Here is a 27,299-nt window from a genome sequence, read left to right as displayed (position 1 = left end):
TACAGAGGAATGGGATTCGGAAATAAGTTTTGAAAACTTATATATGCTGATATTATTTTAATATGTAGATGTGCTATCCAGAAATATCGGCACTGTAGCAGATCTTCAGAGTTCGTATTTAGTGTATTGAAGCCAGGTACTTATCTTTGATTGACGATTTGATTCTTTAATACGTCATAGCTACATGTATCTCGGGATGTGGGAGGAAGGGGGTGGCCGTGTTGTTGTATGGCGAGTCGGATGTCCGTTCCCGGATGTGACACAAGGGTTTTTATATTACGTCTCATAAACGTAAAGTTCTATAGGTTCTGATAATATATTTCACACCTGACTATCAACCAACACAGGTATGTTATTTATCGTACATGAGGTTAAATAATGTATAACAATATGTTTAATATGTATAGATTACAGTTTTAAACTGGATATATAGTATACTAGGTCATACCATGTATACAGAAACGTACGCGGTTCATTCCCACTCAGCCAACATGTTGTTTTTGCTATATAAACATTACCTGGGTTTACCTGTGGAAAATGTAGGTAGAGTCTGTTTCCGTATACATATACATTATGTACATGGAACTCAAAGGTGACTAACAAGTGAAGAAAATGTTTAAGAATACTATTAAAAATAACATATACATTCATATGTACGTATTCATAACAAAATACATATAGTGATAATTAATTACTTATATTAATAATGATATTACACAACACTTTAGAAATGAAATAATGGAAAATCTTTTATAATTAAAAATCCACCATGTACAGGTAACAATGATATACAGTGTACTTTCAATAATTTTCTCTTGTTTTTCCCTCTCAATTAGATATGATTCCTATATTATAATAAGCAACTAATTATTACTATTTGAATCATTGTTTCAACAAAAATAACGGTACCTTTTGTTATAATCACATAAAGAGTTAACGGCACATACTTCACAGAGATATATGTATATGTATATATATATATATATATGTCAAGTAGTAATAACGACAGTACAGACAAGTAAATTGTCAAATTTTCGAGGCAATCCGCCCCTTTATCAAGACACAGGTAAATTACATACGATCACATATAGACATAGAACATGGAACAGTTACACAAACATAGTAGGTATAAACAACAAAAAGTATCATAATGTTGTAAAAATGATCCCCCTCAGCCGATACTAAATTCGCCGAGGGCCTATTATGATTAATAAGGAAACATCTTTGGTGGTGTACAGATGCTAAAAGTAATACTATATTTGTGTAACTGTTCCATGTTCTATGTCTATATGTGATCGTATGTAATTTACCTGTGTCTTGATAAAGGGGCGGATTGCCTCGAAAATTTGACAATTTACTTGTCTGTACCGTCGTTATTACTACTTGACATATATCTATTTCTAGTAATACGCATCCAACATTTGTTTGTTAGGATCCAGTACCTATATTGGTTTATACCGTCGTTATTACTTACTAGACCCTATATATATATATATATACATATACATATACATATATCTCTGTGAAGTCTCTGGTACTCAAAACTGTTGATAAGAGTATGTGTATATTACCAATAAAACAATTCAATTGTTTTTCCATCAAAATTAGAATAAACAGTATACACCCTGGTCCAAACAGCTTACCAATTCCATTAGTTATTTTTCTCTGAACACTTACTGTACTTGACGTTTCTGAAAATAGATCATAGATTGCAATGGCAAATGCCCAGATTAGGGTTGATTTCTTGGAGAATGGTAGGGGGATATTATTTGGTCCAAGAGGGATTAAAATATTCAGTGAAGACAAGGCGCAATGATAGATGCTATTGGAGTATTCCAATAATATTAGAGGTTTACACGACAGGAAACTTTTGACAGGCTGTCATGTAACCTCTAATCACCATCGCACGTAGAACCTGTTGCTATGGCACCTCTAATTGAAATCGCTTAAAAGTTATAATAACTCACGTTTTATACGATGTGACTTACATCATTCTATAAAGCTACGATAAATAAATACAGTTACAATATTGTGTCCATATCTATATATCCAAGATCAGTGATTATTAGCCCCTTTTGTCGTTTAAGCGTAGGTCCCATTTGTATATACCGCCATACTTGTTTTGATTGTGACCTCTCGAGGTTATTTCCGGTTTATCCAAATTTGGAGTTGAAATAGACGAAACAAACGGAACGCTGTGGAAGTATTGCGTTACGCTATCCGTTTTATTTGTATTCAGTATTTTATAATAACGTAGTACTGTAGTGCCTGTAAAGAAATGTATATTTCATCAACAAATAATGCAATACTCAAGAAATAAATTACAAGGTTTTCCCGGGGTTTCTTTGCTGTTTTTCTATTAGAAAGAGGTCGATCTCAGAACTAAACTGTACATGGTAGAATAGAAATAATCAACTTTGACTCGTGTGTTGTTGCAGGATATACAACTCGGACTCGGATATTTTGCAATTTTAATTAATAACTCAGGCCTGCGGCCTTCGTTATTAATTTAATTGCAAAATATCCGAGTCCGAGTTGTATATCCTGCAACAATACACGAGTCATCGTTAATTATTTCTTAAATATATAACGTTCTGGTTTGTACGGCGGATTATCGTGGAATATCCTAAATAAGCCTGATGTTTTCCGTACGAAATCCAGGACCCAACTATATATCTCTGTGTTCAATACAACACTTGTTAATTAGGAGATATTTTAGCGACAGGTGTCACTCAACTAGAGATGTCAAATTAGCCGGAGGTCAGTATCAAACTGACCAGACGGACTAGTATGATAATCCTCTGACGTAACGTATTGGACAATTAACTGAGTTGAAATACGATGACAGGTATTAAATGAATAGTTAATTAAACAGCATGTACAGATAAGCTTGATATCCGGAACTAATCTTAAATGAAACATTTAAAAGTTGAAACGATATCAATACTAATTGAAAACGTCTCAGGATCCTATTTTGCGAATAGTCTCTTGAATTACCAAACTTACAAATAAATTGAAATAGAAAGTAATACGTTATTTTAAACAATATATAAATATATCAAAAAATGTTGAAGGTGACAGAATGCAAGTTATATATATAAAACATATAGTAATTGACAATCCAAGGCGTTACATTTTGCACAACTGGTCTCACTGTTTAGATTAAGTGCATAGTATATATATATACAATCACCGTTGCTCCATCATGCAAAACAGACCAGACTTTCCTGTAGCAAGGCATTTCAATTTACCTAGTCATAGTTGGAAGGATATGCAGGTGGTCGCCATTGATCACTGTCCTACCTGGAATGAAACGAAACGTCGTTCCAGAGAAAGATACTGGATTACCAATCTCCAAACCTGCTACCCTCGGGGTATGAACGAACGTTGAAGGACGTCTTCTGGGTGTATTCTTCATGTGACCATTATATTTGATAATTCATGTAGTTAATTATTCAATTTGTTAAATTTTTCATAATTGCTGTACTTTTCTGGGCATCAATTCATTGTTGCTCTTTGAGACTCACATTTAGTCGCCTCCCGCCATCAACTTCAGCATCTTGGTCCGATTTGGCCCGAATCGTCTGTTTCCCGTAGCGTCCTGTAGGGACACTTCGGCATTCGTATTTCTTATATTCTCAGTCTTGATAAATATTCGTAGTAGTTTTTTTCACACCACTCTCTATAATTCTAATTATCTAAGAGGTATTTTTCAAAAGTTTTTCAGACTTTGTACACGATATTTAATCAATCACTGTAGAGACGATAATGCAACATTTTTATTCTGAAATCTGATATCAATGCAATGTCGTCCACTAGCAGTATTTAGGGACGAATCGTCTTTGAACTCTTCGATATACTTTCACGTGCGGGGGAATTCAAAATATCTCTGCCGTTGGTCACATAGCGTTCTAGTGTTGACCATGATACAGTCACGCTAGTAACCGCCTTCGGCCCACGTTTGCCGAAGGGTTCATTGTTGTTTCTCCAGTTACTAAAACATTATTCTTATTGTATTTTATTGTATTTCCAATACTTCTTATATATATTATGTGATTGTATTTGTATTTTTTGTGTTTTGATAAAGGGGCGGATTGCCTCGAAAATTTAACAAGCCTCATTGTCCACACTGTTTGAATTACTTTTTTGCCCCATATATATATATATATATATATAATACGCTATGCTATACACTATTTATTCGACGTTTTTGCATCCTCCCTGTCTTTAGAATCAGCACCATGAAGCTGTTTTATTGTTTCCAGATTAAATCACGATGTTATCGTGACGTAACTCTTCCTCTGTTCTTACATCTAATCTGACTCTATAAACACATCCCTCATCATACACGGCATTTTTCAATTATTTTCTAAAAATGTTGAAGATGACCACTGTCCGTATTTTATTTCTGAATAAATGGAATTCCGACACCTATAGCTAGTGTCTGATCTAAATATGAACAATCCATATTAATATCCATGACATTATTTACATATTTTTTTTCTAAAGTTGATGTCTTTCATGTTATCTCGTTCTCAAGGTCAAAGAATAGTAATGTTTGTCACACCGAAACATATACCCACACAGTCTCGTCCTGTGTTCCACACAAAGGAGGCTAATTTACCATCACACACACATATATATGCCTTTACAAACACGCTATATAGTAGCATTCAGTGGCCCCGCGGGCGCTGGAATATATAGCTTTAGTTCAAAATACCACGAGCCACTGGTCAGAAAATTAGACGTCCTTGACATTCAGTCTATGAAACTGAGAGGTACTGCGTTTACTTGTTTACTTAACGAAAGAACCGGAAGTAGGTAAGTGTAGCGATAATCCGATAGGGGTATATCCTGGTTATTACTATAACGGGAGGGATACTTAAAGTTCAATAGTCTGCTGAAAGGGAAGTAACCATTGGAAAGTGTATGTAGTTTTATCGCTGGCTGGTAACAATACGATTTACAATCACATTCAATTTGACGTCAGTTTTAAGTGTTTGTTTCACTTACTTTTACTTCTTACAGATCAGAGAGACGACTATAGCGGAGGATCTGCAGTCATGGTAAGTTATTTTATTCAGCGAAATCACATGCCCGAACTTTTAAGTTACTATACACATGGCTTCGTATCGACAAATACATGTAGGTATACACATGTGTACAACCTAGATAGTTTTTATTATCGCTGATGTCAGACTGACATGTTTTAAGACCCGCATAGACATTCCTAGACTGGCAACTTGTCTCTAGAATATTAAAGTTATAAACCTAATTGAGGTTTATGATTTTGGTATCGAGGACATGTTTGATTCTCTAGAGACTGGTCAAATGGGATTAAGTTTGTAATTTGATACTCCGGTCTGGCTGCCTGTAAAACCACAAACTCAGGAGGAGAATTAGTCATGCTTGAGGAGCATTACAAGTATGCCCCTCATTAACGCACTGGCTGGTCAGTTTCTTATCTGCGGACATGCTAGCTATTACTTCAGCTCCTGTTGACCGTAGGACTGGTCACCAGCCCCTAGGTTTTTACAAAGCTCAATCTTATTTGTAATCTTTACATTATTGTGACATGGACCTCTCTGACACAAATGGAGTAAACTGGTAAATAGTACATATGTCATAAACTAATAGATAACATACCATTTAACTTAGAAGTTAGCAAGTTATTTGATGTTTTTAATTAATGGGCTGAAGTTACAATAAATAGGCCTACTAAGTTATGGACGTCTATCTCATGACCGTTCTGTGTGTACTATTCCGGAGATCTCACATTCTCACTAATACCGACATTGTTTTATCAAAAGAACCACAATTCAACAAATGCTTGTGTCCATTATTTTAAAATTGTCGCACGCACGCCCCCTTAAATTGTATGAATCTATCGTGAAATACACTAGAATGTAGGATTTTGCATTTACCTGCTAAAATTTTCCGGGGGAATACCCCCAGCCCCTTGTAATTGGGCACGCCCCTTAACTGAAAATCAAATATCCGACACTGAGGCAGACTCACTGTCATTGATAATGACCTTTAAATATTAGTAATTTGTAAACACATATTTTAACTGCATGGTGATCATTCAACAACGTTAGCAGTCAATAGATGGACATGTCATTAACATGAAGATAAAACATATATGTTAAACGAAAAAGAAAAAAACAGCCGGTTTTTGTACGTTACATGTCGTTTTTCCGAAGGCCTTTAGAGTTTGAAAGGGGATCATGTTTGTGAAAGGAATGTCCAGTGGAAAACACAGAAAAAACTTTATTGAAACCTGTATTTTCCTGGATTGTTTTGTTTGAAATGTTTATATTTACAATAGTTAACTGATGCAGTCTGTGTCTCTACTCTATGTAATAAGCATATGGAGAGACTTGGATCGTGAACTACAATTTGGCGATCGTGGTCTAACTTGAGAATGGTCCAAACATTTAGTTGCAAGAATCAACATGCGTTTTCAGGCCATATAACAGAGGAACTAGATACCGGCTGCACAGACAAAACACTCTCCATGGAATTTAATTTAATTTAGATGAAGCTTTTTTTTGTAACCCAATCTTAACAAACACAGGGAAACCTGGATATCATCCACATGGAGGGATGAGGGTAATTGTCTAACTCCGGAAGTCTTCATGATGAAAATACATCAGGATGTCGCTCTGCTGTCTTAAATTCTACCACTGCAGCGATGATGATAAGGAAGTTTTCACTCTAGCATATAAATTGGCATAGAGTTATCGCCCTTGTTGATTAAAGTTATCATATTTCGTTAGTACCATTTCTCACCCGAAGATAATTTTGGCGTGCAATCGGAACTCTAAGGATTCGCTTCACACAACACGTACTGCCTTTCATCGATTCGGAACACCTAGCCGGATTACAGTGTCAGATGACCGCATCGCCTGAGCTGTTCCAGATGGCCTTTCATCATAGGCTTATTTCGAGCGCCTACTATTTAGCGACTATGATCTAACTATTATGGAAGCTTTTACTTATTTATCTAACGGGTTTTTACTTTCTTGTGGCCTTTCAGCTGACGAGGTTAAAGAAGCGAACGCACTTTCGTTACATGTAATGCGCTCGTGTCATTCACGTGTAGAGAAACAAGAAGTTACAATACGCATGTCTAGTCGACTTTGCTCAACCACTTGGTCCGACTTTAGCATCTAGACTTCGTTTGTGCATGCGCCACCATATGGAAGCACGGCAGTGATTGGTTGGCCGTTTAATGGATTCTGTGTTGGAATCACGCATGATCTCTGACGAGTAAGAGAAATAGCGAATAGTTATTGTCCATGTCAATGTAATCTACAAAAGGTATAAAACATGAGTGCCTTTTCTTATACTGTATGTGGCACGGTATTTTGTAAACTGGGCCGACATAACAGCATCTATTTATTCTGAGTACTTCAATATGGCAAGCCGTTTGGGTTTTTACCTATTAAATACAGATACCTGTATTCAAAATAAAGATATCATTATTAATATAAAAATTAAAGATATCTCTAATTCAATTAAAGATATCTCTATTTTAAATAGAAATATCTTTAATTGAATTAGAGATATCTGTATTTGAATTAGAGATATCTCTATTTAAAATACAGATATCTTTAATTAAACACGAAATAGAGATATCTCTAATTCAAATACAGATATCTCTAATTCAATTAAAGATATCTCTATTTCAAATACAGATATCTCTAATTGTTGTAGAAATACAGATATCTTTATTTTAAATACAGATATCTCTATTTGAATTAAAGATATCTTTATTTGACGTGAAATAGAGATATCTGTATTTAACCATCAAATAGGAAAAACGACTGCTCCCTTGATTCTCCCTTTTGCGCATGACGGAAGTAAAGCAGTAGTGACGCAAAATGGCGGGAAATGCAGACCGTGTGCTGGGATCCGGATAGTCCAATCTAATTACAAGCGTTTCGTTAACACTGATCAGGATTAGGGAGTAATCATTATTTTCTTTGTGTTTCAATATTAATCTTCGCACTGAGCAAACACGTGTAAATACAGATATCTTTAATTCAAATAGAGATATCTGTATTTGAAATAGATATATCTGTATTGCAAAGTAATTGCAGATATCTCTAATTCAATTAAAGATATCTCTATTTTAAATAGAGATATCTTTAATTGAATAAGAGATATCTGTATTTGAATTAGAGATATCTGTATTTCAAATGAAGACATCTCTGTTTAAACAAAATTAAAGATATCTCTATTTAAATAGGGATGTCTTTAATTCAAATAGAGATATCTCTATTTTAAATAAAGATATCTTTAATTGGACAAGAATTAAAGATGTCTCTATTAAAAAAAGATATCTCAATTACAATTAAAGATATCTGTAATTCAAATAGAGATATCTGATTTTGAAATAGAGATATCTGTAATTTAAAAGAAGATATCTCTATTTTAAGTAGAAATAGAGATATCTGTATTTCAATTAGACATATCTTTATTTAAATAGAGATATCTTTATTTAAATTACAGATATCTCTAATTAAATAGAGATATCTTCATTTTAAATAGAGATATATTTAATTAAATAGAGATATCTTCATTTCAATAGGTAAAAACCCCAACGGCTTGCCATACTTCCAAGGGAACCTACGATCACAATTGGTCTGTCCAATACAAGTTTTAAACTACATGTATTTAGGTATCTGAAATTATATCTCACTAGCAATCCAAGGCAAGTTGAAAGTTGGCTCGAAGTTGATTCTTGTAAATAAATCATGCATCATAAGCCTATTAATCACTACTATTACGTAATTTTGCAGAAGTAACTAGATCAATTATTAGTAGCTGTTGACGTACAATTGGTTAAGCTGATTGTTAATTTCGACAAAACATGCGAAACATACATGATTCATTGGAACACAATCAGCACTTATATTGCATAAAATTGCTGTTATGATCACAAATGTCTATAGCACACATTAGGAGAATTTGCTGGACCTTTGCAGGTTGGATTATTTGTGGGAATTGTTCGCTGCTACATTTGACGGCAAAGTAACTTTACAGAAGAAACTTTCAGCATCTGCAGCAAATTATTGATTATTTTGAGACAAAAGAAACTGGTTTATTACCTAACTAGTTTTGTGCAAATTTGTGGATTTTGAAAATTCGGCATTATTTTCCTATATAGATGACCATTAAAATCATTCCTTTTCCTTCTAGAGTGAAAAACCAGACGTGGACAATGTCGAGAAAGGAGGGACCGAAGGGGATGTACCAGAAACTTTCGGCGAAGAGAAACACACACGCGATTTACTGTATGCAGTGGACGAGGTGCCCCCGTGGTACCTCTGTATCATCCTGGGATTCCAGGTAAGGGGAACAACTCTCTTCGCATCCGTATAATTTGTGATTTGCATAGCCTCGTTTTGAGTCTCAGAATTTATTTCAAATAATGTAACCGATTTACATGTACACTCGAAAGAATTGAAAAAAAAACCAGTATTGCGGTCTGAAATCAAAATTGAGAACTGTTATAGCATGGTTAAAAAGAGTTATTTCCCAATATTAGTGATTTTTCATTTTTACTCGAATGGAAACGGTAACTTTGAAATCATGAATAATTAATACAGTAGTCGCCTGAAGATTGTGTATCGTGAATTTAAAGAGTTTTCTTTTAACTTAAATGTCAACACGTTATTCCCATCACAGGCGTCTTCATCTGGTTAGTATTTATAGAATAAAATAGCCCCTACTCCTCTACCGAGTTGATAAAACATGAGTAGGGCTAATGGTTTTGTCTCTATACAGACGCCTATGTTCCTACAATGCGTGCATGCACCAATTTGCGTCTCGTACACGTTACAGATTTAATGTTATAAAATGTTGAGTACATATCCCTAACGTTTGCATAATTTTTACATGTTTGCATGTAAGCTGAAATCCATTTATTGTAGATATTAGCGAAAAGGAAAATGTAGTCGATAAGTCGCCACTACTGCCGAGACTATAATGAGTCTATGTTGGCGGTCATGTCGCGCAGTGATTTAAAGAGGCTTACCCGCAGACGGACCGGTAAACGGCACATCTCCGATCACTAAATAAACTTCAGTACACGTTTCTATGTGACAAAATTAGAGGCTTTCCGACTTTATTTCTTGAAAACAATTACAGAATATGTATTTAAAAGACGTTTTAAAACTCAACTTGAGAGGGAAATGTATGGAATATAACGGTAAATCTTCTTTGTAAATCGTCGCTGCCTTTGAAGTTATCACTGTGCGGCACTGTGCACGTGCTTGTTTCTTTGATGTGTCAATCAAATTAGACTCCACTTTATAGCGGGGACTTATTGCGGGTTGCGATTAAATAAATAATATTTAAAAATGAGGTTTTAATATCACTTTTTTCAGCGTTTTATAAGGAAAATAAAATGAAAAACTCAACAATTCCAACAATCTGTCATGTGTAAAAAAAAAAATTCTATTAGCCAATTTTTCTGATCTCTCTGCGGGCAAGCCTCTTTAAATGTTTGTAAATTAATTCAACTGAAAAACTTACGGTTTCTAAGATTGACATGATGATGGCATTTGAAATGCATCATTTAAATAATTTTGGATTTTAAAAGTTTTGGTTGGAAGTTTATATGCGTGAGTGTATGTGTGGTTATACCATTTAACTTGGACGAGTTTTTCGTCATTCTACACAGCCCAGTCGCCTACTTATTTGGGTTTTCCTTGTCAGATATAAATGTAAACACTATAAACACGATAAAACCCGTAACAAACACACGATGGCAAATGTGTATTCACTGAGTCATCGTGTATTTGTGAGAGTCTAGCTATTTTCATTTCATTTGGCTCTGATCTACTAACTTCTCTTTTGTATGACAAGTATCAATTGACTGCCCCGCAGCTTGTCGTCACGTGGTAACAGAGATTTGTTTCCCTTTATCTGTACGATAAGGAACCCAACTCCACATGGACATCCTAGTGCGCTTTAAATGTATGTTAAGTGATTTACTTAAATACCTGATCAAAATAGCCCTTTGGCAAAGTGTCTATAATAGGTGTGTCATTCTCTGGCCACTGCCATCGTACTGTGACGTAGCATTACCTTGGCATCACGTATCTGGTCATGCACCTTACCGTGGCATGACGTAAGGCCAACATTATCATACCAAGACACCACGTATCTGGTCAAGTCTACCGTGACATGATGTAAGGCCAACATCACCGTACCATGACATCACGAATATAGTCACTGTACCGTGACATGAAGTAAGGCCAACATCACCGTACCATGACATCACGAATCTAGTCACTGTACCGTGACATGAAGTAAGGCCAATATCACCGTACCATGACATCACGAATATAGTCACTGTACCGTGACATGACGTATCAGTCATTGTACCGTGGCATGACGTAAGGCCAACATCACCGTACCATGGCATCACGTAACTGGTCACTGCATCGCGGCATGGCGGCTGCACCGCGCATGACGTCAACGTCACTGTACCATGGTATCACATACCTCGGCACTGAACCGTGGGATGACGTAAGGCCAACATCACCGTACTGTATCTGGTCACTGTACCGTGACATCGAGTACCTGGTCACTGTACTGTGACGTACAGTGAGTCACTGTTATTATACCGTGACAAAAAGGCACGCATATCTAAAACGTGTTGACCACTGTCTAGAAATTGTAATGAAGAACAACTTTAACATAGAATTACACTCCAAACTATCGTTTATTGATGAACTCACAGAGGATTTGTTCACTTCCGGTTCACATTGACACGTAAAGTATAAGAGTCACGTGGTTTCTGTGAGATCATTGAGGCTAATCCAGCTTCCGAGTCAGTTATAAGTACCAAATTATCAATATAAATAAGATTACGTCACAGCAAGCAGTGTCTCTTGTCCTTCACGTGCCCCGCACATAATTTCCGGCGAACGTTATGCAGTGGTGAGATGTGAACTGGCCCTACTACAGGAAGAAATTGACCACATCTATCAGATGAATATCCGCCCTGGTGTTTGGAAAATGTGTATCCCTTAATCTTGACGGATCCAGGGGATAAATTCGTATCGTATCCGCTAGAACTATATCAGGTTCGGTTCCTTCACGCTGTTTTGAGACCTTCGCGCGCATGCTCCGAAGTTTTCTTTAAAGACTAGAGTCCACATGTTAGTGACTATGTGTCCGGTGGTTATCATTGCTGAAGGATTTAAGGGGTCCATGGCTGACCTGAAGACACGAGAAAAAATATTCATTATGTCCCTGCACAGCTATACAACTTTTCCTTCCGGAACAATTTTTCCATCTCCGGATTCGTTTTCGTAATTAGTTTCTATCTTATCTTCTTCCGGTTTTCAATAAAAGCATGGTGAATCGTCTTTCATTTTCTAATTAAGAGTCTAAAATCATTGGAAATAAACAGTTTAAGTGTATTCATTAATACCAAATACAATGTACCATTAAATGATATCGGGTCTATTTGAAACATGCCATTTTTAGAAATCGTAGCCAAATCTCTCCCGTCTGAGTTATAATGTAACTTCAGTTTTTTTTAAGGTTGAGCCCCATTTACTGAATCTGAACGAGATGATAGTATGGGTGACGATTCATACTTTCTCTATTTAATTTTTATCCTTAAAATATTTGTTAAGTGAAAGTAGTATCCCAACACCTGAACTTTCCTTTCTCCGTACTAACGATTCCAAATACCGGAATTGGAATACTTGGTGTTTAAAACAAACAAACATTAAAAAAAAAATATCACGTGACTGACAAGCATACAGTGAGAGAAAAGAGAAAATGTCTAACAGTTGAAGTGTATTCATTATGCCCATCTTAAAGGATCTCGAGCCTATTTAACGCCATTTAGAAGCCAGTTTAAGCGGTTTAACCGGTTTAACCGGGTTAACCAGTTTGATTAGTTGATAAAACTGAAAGCCAGTTAGTAGAATTGTTGGAAAGATAGGCAATACACTTACTTTGGCAGCTACAACGATACTGGAGTTGTTTATAATGACACTTAAATATTCTAAGAATGTTTGTTTGATACTTACGTAGGTTTATAGACGGCTTGGGTGTCCCATGTTAATCTACAACAAACAAAATGATTGTACCATTTGTTTACTCTGGGGTATGTCTAGTCTCGTAAATATACCTCGTCTATAGGTGCTTTAACGTCATGGATTTAAATTCACGTAAGGAGGTTTGATTTGGGGAAATATGTACCCTGGATTTGTTTAAAACTTCAATCAGTGATTTTCCCTATATCTCGAGCTTCGCTGTGGACATATGCATATGTAGCGAGATCGGACTGCCGGATTTTAGTTTTGTGTAATCGACGGTTGTGGTAGATACGTGTATTCTAACTGACGGTTGACCTAGATATGTGTATTCTAACTGACGGTTGACCTAGATATCTGTATTCTAACTGACGGTTGTCCTAGATATGTGTATTCTAACTGACGGTTGACCTAGATATGTGTATTCTAACTGACGGTTGACCTAGATATGTGTATTCTAACTGACGGTTGTCCTAGATATGTGTATTCTAACTGACGGTTGACCTAGATATGTGTATTCTAACTGACGGTTGTCCTAGATATGTGTATTCTAACTGACGGTTGACCTAGATATGTGTATTCTAACTGACGGTTGTCCTAGATATGTGTATTCTAACTGACGGTTGTCCTAGATATGTGTATTCTAACTGACGGTTGACCTAGATATGTGTATTCTAACTGACGGTTGACCTAGATATCTGTATTCTAACTGACGGTTGTCCTAGATATGTGTATTCTAACTGACGGTTGACCTAGATATGTGTGGTCTAACTGACGGTTGACCTAGATATGCGTATTCTAACTGACGGTTGACCTAGATATGTGTATTCTAACTGACAGTTGACCTAGATATGTGTATTCTAACTGACAGTTGACCTAGATATGTGTGGTCTAACTGACGGTTGACCTATATAAGTTTATTCTAACAGACGGTTGACCTAGATATGTGTATTCTAACTGACGGTTGACATAGATATGTTTATTCTAACTGACGGTTGACCTAGATATGTGTATTCTAACTGACAGACCTAGAAATGTGTATTCTAACTGACGGTTGACCTAGATATGTGTATTCTAACTGACGGTTGACCTAGATATGTGTGGTCTAACTGACGGTTGTCCGAGATATGTGTATTCTAACTGACGGTTGACCTAGATATGTGTATTCTAACTGACGGTTGACCTAGATATGTGTATTCTAACTAACGATTGACCTAGATATAAGTATTCTAACTAACGGTTGTCCGAGATATGTGTAATCTAACTAACGGATACTACTTAGACTGGCCATCATCTTGTTTAGAATTTTCTGAGCTAAATTCTAATACTAGATTATCTCCCCTTTACTTTGAAACCTAGAATCAGACATATCCTAGCCACCAAAACCATAAAGCTCAATCTTATTCATAATTTTAATATTCTTAAGACTTGGGGCCAGTCCAGATACTACTGAGCAAGGCCTCTTCCCCCAGAAGCACATGTACATACCCTATGGTTACTTTCCGACTTACCAATAACTTGTAGAGCTCCGGACATCTTTGTTCCCACAGGAGCTTTTGATACGTCTAGACTGAAACAGGAATGTCAGATTTATATGTCAGGGGGACATAATGTTATATGTTGTTGTCAGGGGACATAATGTTAGATTTTTGATGTCGGGAGACAAAATGCTAGATTTTGTTGTCAGGGGAACATAATGTTAGATTTTGATGCCAGGGGGACATAATGTTGATGTCAGATGGCAGGAACGTTAACAAAAACAAATTGAAAATAACAACTTTCATAATTTCGTATAAGTTTTAGTTTTTTCAACTCACCTGGCCCGAGAGCTTATGACATGGTGCGGCGCCCGTCGTCCGTCAACATTTGCTTTAAATCGCTACTAGTCATAAAATACTGAATGAATTTTTACCAAATTTGGTCAGAAAGACCCTTGGGGGAAGGGGAGGGGATTCTACATCAATGACGATTCTGACCCCCAAGGGGCCAGAGGTCTGGGGCCGAATAGGGGAAATAGAGGTAAATTATTTAAATCGCTACTAGTCTTAATTTTATTTAGTAGTTCAGAAGATACAGTATGTGTAGTTTCTATTAAAATTAAAAGTTAGAATTGTATCAAAAATAATCAATCTGGCATATGATATATGAAATCACATATCTTGAAATGTTCCATGTGGAACACAAGTCCTGTACGACTCCAAGACAAGTTATAGACATACTTTTCCATTTCACGTTCGATTCCCTCAGTCTGTGAGGCGTAAACTGATGCAATGTTGTCTGCAGAATAAAGACCCATCGGGCTGTTGAACTGCGCATGCGTCACATTTGGAATGGCCTTCTTGACGCCTCCAGGAGAGAAAGGCTTAGATCCTCGTGTTGCCTGTTCTCTGAAGGCGGGGGACGCTAGCTGGAGCAAGGATGTTGAGCATGCTATTTATTCAAATATTCATGATGACATAGTATATGTAACACTATTTTTATTTCACCAGTGTGCAAAATTGAGTCATGTTGTTGATTCATTGTCGCGAAATATTTCCGTTAGTTTTAATCGAGAGTAAAGACCTCAAACTTTAAAACGACACTAATATATATAATCCAGATATGAACTTAAAGTTGTCTAACATCAAGCATCACAATTTCACAAATTGGTGAATTTAGCCAAAGCAAACTATAACGCGCCACTTCTAATTTCCTCTGGTGCTCATGTGGATTTTTTCTTCGCCGCAAAATATTTAGTCCGACTCGACAACAATCTTGCCAATACATAGATATCCCTTTTCGCATTGGCCACACGAGAAATGGTATTGATAATCCGATCAGGTACACTCTGGTTTCTTTAGATACTATTACTGTCTGCCGTCAGTTATAAAATATAAACACTTACCACTTCTTTGGGACTGAGTACCTCCGTGTCTGGGGGTACGTCCATGGTTGTGTCCACAGCCAGGGGTGCGGTAGCAGCTGGCGATTCCTCCGTCTTTGGTTCACTTGAAGGAGTTTCTTCTGGTGCCGGGACAGGCGCTGGTTCTTCAGGTTTAACTGGCGCTTCTGGTTCTGGTGCAGGCGCTTCTGGTTCTGGGGCAGGTGCAGGAGCAGGGGTGGGTTCCTGAACTGGTGCAGGTGCGGGTGCAGGTGCAGGGGCAGGGGCCGGGACGGGTGCGGGTTGCGATGACGGTTTGGATGCTGGAGCCAGAACAGAAGCATATCCTTGCAGGTATCCGTTGTTTTGTGGTGCAGCAGCTACAGGTTGTGGGGGTTGTGTCATTTGGGCTGGGGGTGCTCCGGGCGGGTCTCTTCAAAACGAAAAATTCAATAAATCAGCCGTCAGTTACCTGTATACTTCAGTGATGGTTACCTGTACACTACGGTGATAGTTACCTGTACACTACAGTAATAGTTACCTGTACACTACAGTAATAGTTACCTGTACACTACAGTTAGTTACCTGTACACTACAGTGATATTTACCTGTACACTACAGTGATAGTTACATGTACACTACAGTAATAGTTACCTGTATACTACAGTTAGTTACCTGTATACTACAGTAATAGTTACCTGTACACTACAGTAATAGTTACCTGTACACTACAGTTATAGTTACATGTACACTACAGTAATATTTACCTGTACACTACAGTAATAGTTACCTGTATACTACAGGTATAGTTACCTGTACACTACAGTAATAGTTACCTGTACACTACAGTAATAGTTACCTGTACACTACAGTAATATTTACCTGTACACTACAGTAATAGTTACATGTACACTACAGTAATATTTACCTGTACACTACAGTAATAGTTACATGTACACTACAGTAATAGTTACCTGTACACTACAGTAATAGTTACCTGTACACTACAGTAAAAGTTACCTGTACACTACAGTAATAGTTACCTGTACACTACAGTGATAGTTACCTGTTCACTACAGTAATATTTACCTGTACGCTACAGTTAGTTACCTGTATACTACAGTAATAGTTACCTGTACACTACAGTGATAGTTACCTGTACACTACAGTGATAGTTACCTGTACACTACAGTGATAGTTACCTGTACACTACAGTAATAGTTACATGTACACTACAGTAATAGTTACCTGTACACTACAGTAATAGTTACCTGTATACTACAGTGATAGTTACATGTACACTACAGTAATAGTTACCTGTACACTACAGTAATAGTTACCTGTACACTACAGTGATAGTTACATGTACACTACAGTGATATTTACATGTACACTACAGTAATAGTTACCTATATACTACAGTGATAGTTACCTATATACTACCAGGTCCATCTCCAGTCCCGATCGGATGATCTCCATTTTTGTTTGCTCGTGTGACGCTCCATCCACGTTCATGTTGTTGATTTGAAATACTCTGTCACGTGGTCTGAGCCCACAACGGTCGCAGATACTGTTTCTCACAATCTTGTAAAAAGACATTAAAATTATTAGACAAAGAGTAGCAGAATCGAGTCATTTCGGCCCAATTATAATACCACAGCATTATAGTATTGTGACACATAGCCGAAACTGACATCGATCTTCGAATTTCAAAGACAACTTGTACACGTTTTATACCTGTGTGTATACACTATACATGCCGCCCTGGTCATTTGTCTGATGAAGGTGAAAGTGTTCATACTATACAAATCATGGAAACGTCACGTATAAACCATTCACGGGCTGTGTAACAAAATTCTAACAAAACCTAAAAATATTACCGATTCTGTAATTGCTATGTAAGCATTAAGAATTCTGTTATCAATGGTTGTCATCGGCTGAAACTGGATACATAAATATTATCACATTTCAAAAATCTATCAGAATTAGATACAGCCTAGATCATACCTGGGAGGCGATTGAGCTATTGTCATTGCATCAGTTTACCCTTATTTTTATTGACGTTTCGCGTCACGTGACGAAATGTTAATGATGTCAAAATACCCAGATTACACATATCATTGTAATTATGCATAATACATTATGTGGTTAATGTGCTGTCAGTGCGTCCGTCCATTAGCAAACTATTTCAACTCTTCAAGAGAAAAAGGATAAATCTTGACAACAGCATTATACCAGCATTGAGCAAGGCGTCTGATTGGACAGAGCTCGTAGGTCGTCTGTCAAGGTTAAAGGGTCAAAGGTCACACTCGACCAGTTCAATGTATTTTTACATCATGGTCGGTACCCACGTGATACGTTTTCGTACGCAGAGAAGACTCCGTGGGGTCCGACGATGGGTTTACGTATACACAAAAGCATAGTAACATCACATTCTATTCCGGGTTAGAAGTTGGTGGACATTGGTCAGTTTTGAAAGGTCAAATGGCACACTTGATGACTTTGTGGTGGGCTGAGATATTATATATAGCTTGGGTATCAATGTTTTCATTGTCTTACGAAGGAGAATGTAGTCTTTATTATCTTTGGCAGCAGCATCGCTCACTAAATATATATCAGTATATTTGTTCTGTCCAAAGTGATGTATCCGGACGATAGCTTCGAACGGTCAATGAATTATGACCTCGACAAAATGTGTTGCTCTGTGCATTTTAGAGGCATGGACACCTCGTGTTATTCTATGTGGCGATTGCTCGTAGTGTGTCCATGTTTTGGTTCCAGAAACTATACTTGGTTCGAACCCTCATCCCTACTTTGTGCATATGTTTTTAGTTATTTGTACATGGCTTTTACTTCATGTTTCGTCAGTTCCGTAGAAGTAGATGGTGGAAGCAACCGCGTTACCTTACAGCTAAGTAATCGTCGCGTGTCGAACATAAATGATGTGTACGTGTTGATATGTGAAACAGACGCTGTGTGTGAACACTTGTGCGCATGCGTTATTAAGACATCTAATGCATGGCATCTTGATTCACGGTACCCAAGTGTACATAGATCTGAGCATTTCTTACACTTTTAATGTATTTTGACATCCTAGTTTGTATAGAGTATTTTGGACAGTTCAGTCCAGTTATATATTATTAACGCCTTTAAAATTAGGCTCATCAGTCGACATGTGTATATTCACAATACATCAAAATCATTTATTACTTTGGCACCACGTGCACACACAAACAAATAATAAATAACATACAACGCCCTTAAACGGTTACAATACAAGATATTCACACAGGAATAGGTTCATATACCGGACCGCAGCAAAAATAAAATGTTCAAGATATGAAAAAGAGATATATTCAAGTTTAAAATATTTGTTATTTATCTAGAATAAGATAAATTATCAATGATAATCTAAAAAGATCGTTTTCGTCCGATTTTTTTTCATTCCGTGAAAAGATCGTTTTTTACAGAAAATAGGACATATATCTAGATGAATCAACTCGTTTTCACTACATATGTTTTGTTTTATTTTATCATTATTTTCTATTGTGGATCAGACATTCAAAAGTTGGAGGTGGGCTTATTCCCGAATATGGGCTTATGCAAAAACAGTGAAAAAAAGGGGATGGGTTTATACCCGCTAAAATACGGTACATGTAGACTAACACATTATCAGGTCCTTGTTCTCGGGCGCTATCTGGTCAGAAAAAACAGTGCCTCAAGTTCATGTTTTCTTTGCTAATCATACACTTTGATTAACGCGATATGTATATCTGTACAGATGCTTTCTCAACATTCCCGCCGGCGGGAAGCACGCGCTAATGGCTTCCATAATTTCATATTAGTTAGAACTTCTTTGTATCACTGAAATAATACGACATTCTGTAATAAAGTAAAGAAATTCTTTGTTCTGTGTCAGCTAAGTGATGCGGGGGAGTTGGGTATATTAAACGACGGGCAGTGAATGTAGGGGAAAGGGCATTACCATGTAATATAGAAATCATTCAAATAGCTCATTAGTTTATTGGAGCCAGATAAGACTTCTACCAGCCCTCAAGTAAAACATTTACCAAGCTGAATTACGATACTACATGTGGATTATCTCCTCCTAGTTTTAAAACTTTAGATGACATATCCTAGATACCAAAATTATCAAGTTCAATTTTATTTAGACAGCAAGTATCTACACAGCTACAATCGAGGTCGTGGTATACAGACAGCTACTCTCTAGGTCGTGGTATCTAGACCTCTAGTATCTAGATCGTGGTATCTAGACAGTGGTATCTTCACAGCTACTATCTTGACAGTGGTATCTAGACCTCTACTATCTAGATAGTGGTATCCAGACAGTGGTATCTAGACAGCTACTATCTTGACAGTGGTATCTAGACAGCTACTATCTAGACAGTGGTATCCAGACAGTGGTATCTAGACAGTGGTATCTAGACAGTGGTATCTAGACAGTGGTATCTAGACAGTGGTATCTAGACATCTACTATCTAGACAGTGGTATCTAGACAGCAACTATCTAGACAGTGGTATCTACACAGCTACTATCTATATCGTGGTATGTAGACATCTACTATCTAGATCGTGGTATCTAGACATCTACTATCTAGATCGTGGTATGTAGACATCTACTATCTAGATCGTGGTATATAGACAGCTACTATCTATATCGTGGTATCTACATAGCTACTATCTAGACAGTGGTATCTAGATAGCTACTATCTAGACAGTGGTATCTGGACAGCTACTATCTTGATAGTGGTATATAGACAGCAACTATCTAGACAGTGGTATACAGACAGCTACTATCTTGACAGTGGTATCTACACAGCTACTATCTAGATCGTGGTATCTAGACATCTACTATCTTGACAGTGGTATATAGACAGCAACTATCTAGACAGTGGTATCTACACAGCTACTATCTAGATCGTGGTATATAGACATCCACTATCTAGATCGTGGTATATAGGCATCTATCTAGATCGTGGTATCTAGACATCTACTATCTAGATCGTGGTATACAGACAGCTACTATCTAGATCGTGGTATCTAGACATCTATTATCTAGATCGTGGTATACTGACAGCTACTATCTAGATCGTGGTCTATAGACATCTACTATCTAGATCGTGGTATACAGACATCTACTATCTAGATCGTGGTATGTAGACATCTACTATCTAGATCGTGGTATCTAGACATCTATTATCTAGATCGTGGTATACTGACAGCTACTATCTAGATCGTGGTCTATAGACATCTACTATCTAGATCGTGGTATCTAGACATCTACTATCTAGATCGTGGTATGTAGACATCTACTATCTAGATCGTGGTATCTAGACATCTACTATCTAGATCGTGGTATGTAGACATCTACTATCTAGATCGTGGTATCTAGACATCTACTATCTAGATCGTGGTATCTAGACATCTACTATCTAGATCGTGGTATACAAACAGCTACTATCTAGATCGTGGTATACAGACAGCTACTATCTAGATCGTGGTATACAGAGAGCTACTCTCCAGATCGTGGTATACAGACATCTACTATCTAGATCGTGGTATGTAGACATCTACTATCTAGATCGTGGTATCTAGACATCTACTATCTAGATCGTGGTATTTAGACGTCTACTATCTAGACAGTGGTATCTAGACCTCTACTATATAGATCGTGGTATACAGACATCTACTATCTAGATCGTGGTATATAGACAGCTACTCTCCAGATCGTGGTATACAGACATCTACTATCTAGATCGTGGTATGTAGACATCTACTATCTAGATCGTGGTATCTAGACAGCTACTATCTAGACAGTGGTATCTAGACAGCTACTATCTAGACAGTGGTATCTAGACATCTACTATCTAGACAGTGGTATCTAGACAGCAACTATCTAGACAGTGGTATCTACACAGCTACTATCTATATCGTGGTATGTAGACATCTACTCTCCAGATCGTGGTATCTAGACATCTACTATCTAGATCGTGGTATATAGACATCTACTATCTAGATCGTGGTATATAGACATCTACTCTCCAGATCGTGGTATACAGACAGCTACTATCTAGATCGTGGTATCTAGACATCTACTATCTAGATCGTGGTATATAGACATCTACTATGTAGATCGTGGTATCTAGACATCTACTATCTAGATCGTGGTATCTAGACAGCTACTATCTAGACAGTGGTATCTAGACATCTACTATCTAGACAGTGGTATCTACACAGCTACTATCTAGACAGTGGTATATAGACAGCTACTATCTAGACAGTGGTATATAGACAGCTACTATCTAGACAGTGGTATATAGACAGCTACTATCTTGACAGTGGTATACAGACAGCTACTATCTAGATCGTGGTAAAAGTGTTAAGATAGAATAAGTCACCAATTACACCGTACTTTTAGTATACCAGTGCAGTACATACTTACCACCGCGCATGGTGGTGATATTTGTATACATACAATGTGTGTAATCAATTACTTCTAGAAACTTCTTCACTTATACCCCCTCCCACAGACCCCCTCTCACAGACCTCCTCCCACAGACCCCCTCTCACAGACCTCCTCCCGCGCCGGTAGGTAGATACACATGTCTGTATCATTCTCCCCCAGATGTAATTGTTATTGGCACACAAAACATCACAGCATGTACTGACATTCACTACTGCATGGTAGTCTTAGTATATTACCAGTATGTGCGTGGCGAGTGTCCGTATCTAGTTATTGACGATCAATTGTCCATGGTCCATATCTAGTGAGTGATGAGGGTTCATATCTATTGACTAGCCTGGCGTCCGTATCTGGTGTGTGACGAGTGTCCGTATCTAGTGAGTGACAAGTGTCCGTATCTAGTGAGTGACGAGCGTCCGTATCTATTGAGTGACAAGTGTCCGTATCTAGTGAGTGACAAGTGTCCGTATCTAGTGTGTGACGAGTGTCCGTATCTAGTGAGTGACGAGTGTCCGTATCTAGTGAGTGACGATTGTCCGTATCTAGTGAGTGACGAGTGTCCTTATCTAGTGAGTGACGAGTGTCCGTATCTAGTGTGTGACGAGTGTCTGTATCTAGTGGGTGATGAGTGTCCGTATCTAGTGTGTGACGAGTGTCCGTATCTAGTGAGTGACGAGTGTCCGTATCTAGTGAGTGACGAGTGTCCGTAACTAGTGTGTGACGAGTGTCCGTATCTAGTGAGTGACGAGTGTCCGTATCTAGTGAGTGACGAGTGTCCGTATCTAGTGTGTAACGAGTGTCCGTATCTAGTGAGTGACGAGTGTCCGTATCGAGTGAGTGACGAGTGTCCGTATCTAGTGTGTGACGAGTGTCCGTATCTAGTGAATGACGAGTGTCCGTACCTAGTGAGTGACGATATAATAAACCTCTACCGATAAATGTCCTATTTCAATGAATTTGACGTAATCCGACCCAAGTTTACGGAGATTAAAGTAGTAACAGGTGAGCGATACAGGCCTTTTATACCTCTTTTTGTTACTGGCACATAAGGACTATCCGCAGAGAACTGTTTCTATTGTAGTGAAGATGACACCTCTGGTATTTACCAAGTATAAGTGTACATTCTATTCACTATTTACAAAAATGGGCATTTTTTCGGATTTGTATTAAGTATCAACTGAATGACCGATATTAAAGCGGTATTTATCAGAAGGAGGGTGAGCATTGAAATGTATGTTTTTGTCTGCAAGTTTTTTTTAAAGACCACGAAACTGTAATGTTAAGGTCACCCAAGACCAAGTCTCAAGTTACCTATCACAGTAGTCAGTGCGTCGTCCGTCCTACGTCGCCATCATCCGTTCTTAAACAATTTATTTTTCGACTATTCTCAATGACCGAGAGGATCACTTTTCAACTTCAGGATTATTATCAAGTAGCCTATTGCACTCGCTAATGCGTCGTTCGTCTTGCGTCGTCTATCGTTCTAAAGAACCAATATGTCGGATCGTAATGTTAGGCCAGAGGCATGCTGGATGGAGGCAACTAAGTTTATGTATTAAAATTGATGACCTTCACCTACTTTCAATGTCAAAGTGTCAAGATCTCTAAATGACTTCTTCTCGGTAACCAACAGGCCCAGGGTCGAGGTATCAAGCAATAATGGTTAGCATGCTGGGATGAAGGGCTACCAGGTTCGCTCAAATGATCAAACCTTGATCTACTTTCAAGGTCACATGGTTAAGATGTGCCGAAATTTTATTAAGAAAACAAAACATCATCAGCCCATGTGCCTGATCTTTGGTGATGTCATATAGAACATGTGCATCCTGCCATCTGAAATCTCGCATATTTGAAAACGATGATCACACCATAGCGATCAGCCATCAGTCTTATATCGCTGATTTAGCGTTGTGAGTAGTTTGAACCCGTGTAGACTATGTTTAAAAGACATTAGTAGACCTAGTGTTACTGTCTGTTGTTGTGTTGGGAAGACGTGGATCATACACACTACAAATCGCTGTTCCATATTATGGGTATTAGTTACACCTAAAAACATCACACGCGAGGAATGTCGGACTAGTATTACATGTTAACAACGGTGGTTTCTCGTGTTAATTGACAAGTTTACCTCAAACCCACTAACACTCCAACAATCACGTCTGTTGACATGCTCCTTACCTCAAACCCACCAACCCCTCCCAATATTAGGTCTGTTGACAAGTTACCTTTCGCAAACCCAACAACACCCAATATGACGTTAAGTGGCAAATAACTTACCCCAAACCCTCTAACGCCTTCAAATATTACCTCAAACCCACTAACCCCTTCCAAAATGGCGTCTATTGACAAGTTACTTATCTCAAACCTACCAACCTATCACACGTTCACGTCTATAAACAAAATTTGCCTCAACCCCACATCCCCCCTCACTATCACGTCTTTTTAGTAGCTTCTTACCTCAATTCCACTAGCCCCTCCCACTATCATGTCTATTGACAAGTTAACCTCAATCCCACTAACTTTTCCCATTATTTCTTCACACATAGATATAATTGTATTTACTCAAAACCCTTTCTCCCCTGTATTTGCGTTGTGACCTCCCAATAAACGCTGTTTTATGATCTACATTCCGGTAACCTGACAATGATATGACGTAATGTTGACGTCATGTTTACCTTCATTACGTTTGATGGGTTTTACGTCGCTTTAGATTACACCAATCACAACAACAATAGCGTCCCTCTTTTATTCATCTGTCATTAAGACTCCATTCGTTACTGGTAAATGGTACAGCCTGACAGCCTCACTATGGCTAAACTCTTGAGTTAACTCACTTAGTTTTATTCAGTTTTGGCTCTTCTGTGACAAAATCTCAATTTTAGTGAAACGTGCTAAAATCGTGTGTGTATATCGTACAATGCTGTCTGAAGAGATATTTTTAGGTCACATGGCAAAAATATGACGTCATTTTGGCGCCATATTGATGTTGACGTCAACGCTTTGCACGTCGCCTCAGATAACACATATTGCAACTTTGCATAAAACATTTAGATGAGGGCGACTTCACGCAGCTCTATATGGGACTATATAGATATATGTATATATCAAAATAACCCTTTCACTGTAAGATTTTAACTACTGAACGGTTGTCAAGTTATATTCATTAACTACGTGAAACAATCTGCGTGACGTCAGAAGCTCGTACAGCCATGATTGGCACAGGTTTATGTAGAACCGTTGTTCATTACTCCCCGCGTTCCGTGGTGTAACCCATACCCTAATCATGTTAAGGGTGCCAGCTCAGAATGGCGTCACAGTAACATTTATACTTAAACGCCGACAAATGTTGATTTAAATATCATACAGTATTTCATAGTTTTTTTTTGTTTTTTTTTTTATCTTTTACGCAAGAGAAGGAGCCAAACTTGTGGTGATGTGGTATAGGGTAACACATCTGAGGGCGTGGTGGTTCTAGAGATAGGTATAATGGGGGTACGTGTAATGTGACACTGCTACGTGTATTTGACAAGACGTTACTTATTTTGATAAACGATGCTGAAACATTGATGTTTCTGCCAATTTACATCGCTGCAAGTGCTCATGGTAAATATAAGTATGTCTCAATCAAAACCTACCATACTACAAACAATATAGAACAAATCTTGGTGAACGATACTTTCTGGGGAACACCGAATACATTATTTAATAAGCCGGTCCATTGATTCTGAATATCACTATCATTCAACTTCTGGATCTGATTGTGCCTATCAATAATGTGGATTATTACATATCAATCATATTGTGCCTTCTGCACAAAATCTCCACAGGATTGATGACATTCATAGCTAAAATATTGCTACTGTCGTAGACTCTGTCTAGACTAACACAAGTCCGGATTTATATAACCTACCGTTAAAATTGTCATCGGAAGTCCATATTCCATGCCTCCGTGGAGACGAAATCCCCAGGACATTCCGGAGTCTGCCCTGTTCATCCGTATGGTCAGTCGCTGGGCCATGGTCAGTTTCTCTCCTGGTCCGTCACTTCGCACTAGTACATCCCTTGCTCCCCGCCCGACGTCACATGTGTTAGGTATATACCCCAACAATTAGCACAAGGCCAGGCCAATAAACGTTAGTCTTCTGCGCCAAAGCAACCACGCCTGCCACAGTGCTGAGACGCTCGGAACATCTCTGATTAGATTGGCTTACTCTTACTGCGCTACTAATTGACAGTTATTTTTCCAAATGTACCCGTCTGTTTTCTTAAGAAAGTTGTGTTCACAACTTCTCAGTGATAACTAACTATCCATCTGTCTATGGAGTATATTGCTAGTTGGTAATACAGTAAATATATCCGAAGGTCAGAGCTTTACTACAAAAACAAATTGAACAGAAACGAAAACTCTGGAGAGAATGGTGCTAATCTCAATGTTTGCGACATGGATTTTATCCCAGAAAGTGCCGCCTATTGCCTATGACCAATTTTACTCGAGAGGTTGTCACTCTTTGCTAGTAGTGTCTTTGCAACCAGATGGCGCCACTTATTGTTAATAATGGTTTTATTCCATAGGGAACAACTCGTAGGTTATGGTGGGTTTTTACACTAGAAGGTTCCACCTATTGCAAATTGCGCTTTGTAGCATTCTTCACCCTATTGTACCACTTATTTCTAACAGTGTGTTTTCACACTAGAGGGCACCACCTATTCCTGACATTTGGGTGTCCCCACCAGAAAGCCAATTGCGATGATCAATTTAATGGAGACGGCCTTATGTTAGACTAAATAGAGTCAAAAATGCCAGAAGTTATTGAATTGTCTTAAGTTAAGCATTCTATTTTGTGTCTGTGTTCATGTAAAACAACATTATATATTATTTGGCTTG

At 37.8% G+C, this 27,299-nt stretch overlaps 2 protein-coding genes across 7 annotated transcripts in view; one reads left to right on the top strand and one right to left on the bottom strand.

Annotated features, from left to right (window-relative positions):
- The window catches only part of LOC117343178 (solute carrier family 23 member 1-like), a 46,232-nt gene that overhangs the window by 6,984 nt on the left and 11,949 nt on the right, over positions 1–27,299 (top strand). For 3 of the 6 annotated variants that reach the window (XM_033905514.1, XM_033905511.1, XM_033905509.1), the window contains exons 2-3: positions 5,029–5,066; positions 9,208–9,357. In XM_033905514.1, the coding sequence (XP_033761405.1) occupies positions 5,064–5,066; positions 9,208–9,357 (153 nt within the window). In that variant the 5' untranslated portion in view covers positions 5,029–5,063. Of the gene's footprint in view, positions 1–257; positions 348–4,733; positions 4,822–4,869; positions 4,928–5,028; positions 5,067–9,207; positions 9,358–27,299 lie in introns of those variants that run through there. The other 3 variants (XM_033905510.1, XM_033905513.1, XM_033905512.1) reach the window with 3 other exon arrangements.
- On the bottom strand, positions 11,722–26,530 carry LOC117343180 (skin secretory protein xP2-like). The gene is made up of 7 exons (XM_033905515.1): positions 26,325–26,530; positions 17,363–17,514; positions 15,955–16,363; positions 15,290–15,477; positions 14,582–14,640; positions 13,065–13,100; positions 11,722–12,240 (listed from the first exon to the last, which is right to left on the bottom strand). Exons 1-6 carry the CDS (start codon positions 26,430–26,432, stop codon positions 13,096–13,098), a joined length of 921 nt encoding a protein of 306 aa, XP_033761406.1. The 5' UTR covers positions 26,433–26,530; the 3' UTR covers positions 11,722–12,240; positions 13,065–13,095.

Source organism: Pecten maximus, chromosome 15, assembly GCF_902652985.1.
Source record: "Pecten maximus chromosome 15, xPecMax1.1, whole genome shotgun sequence".
In the NCBI taxonomy this organism is placed as follows: Eukaryota; Metazoa; Mollusca; class Bivalvia; order Pectinida; family Pectinidae; genus Pecten; species Pecten maximus.
Note: the sequence above shows the minus strand (reverse complement) of the source record. Positions and strands in the feature narration are given on the sequence as shown.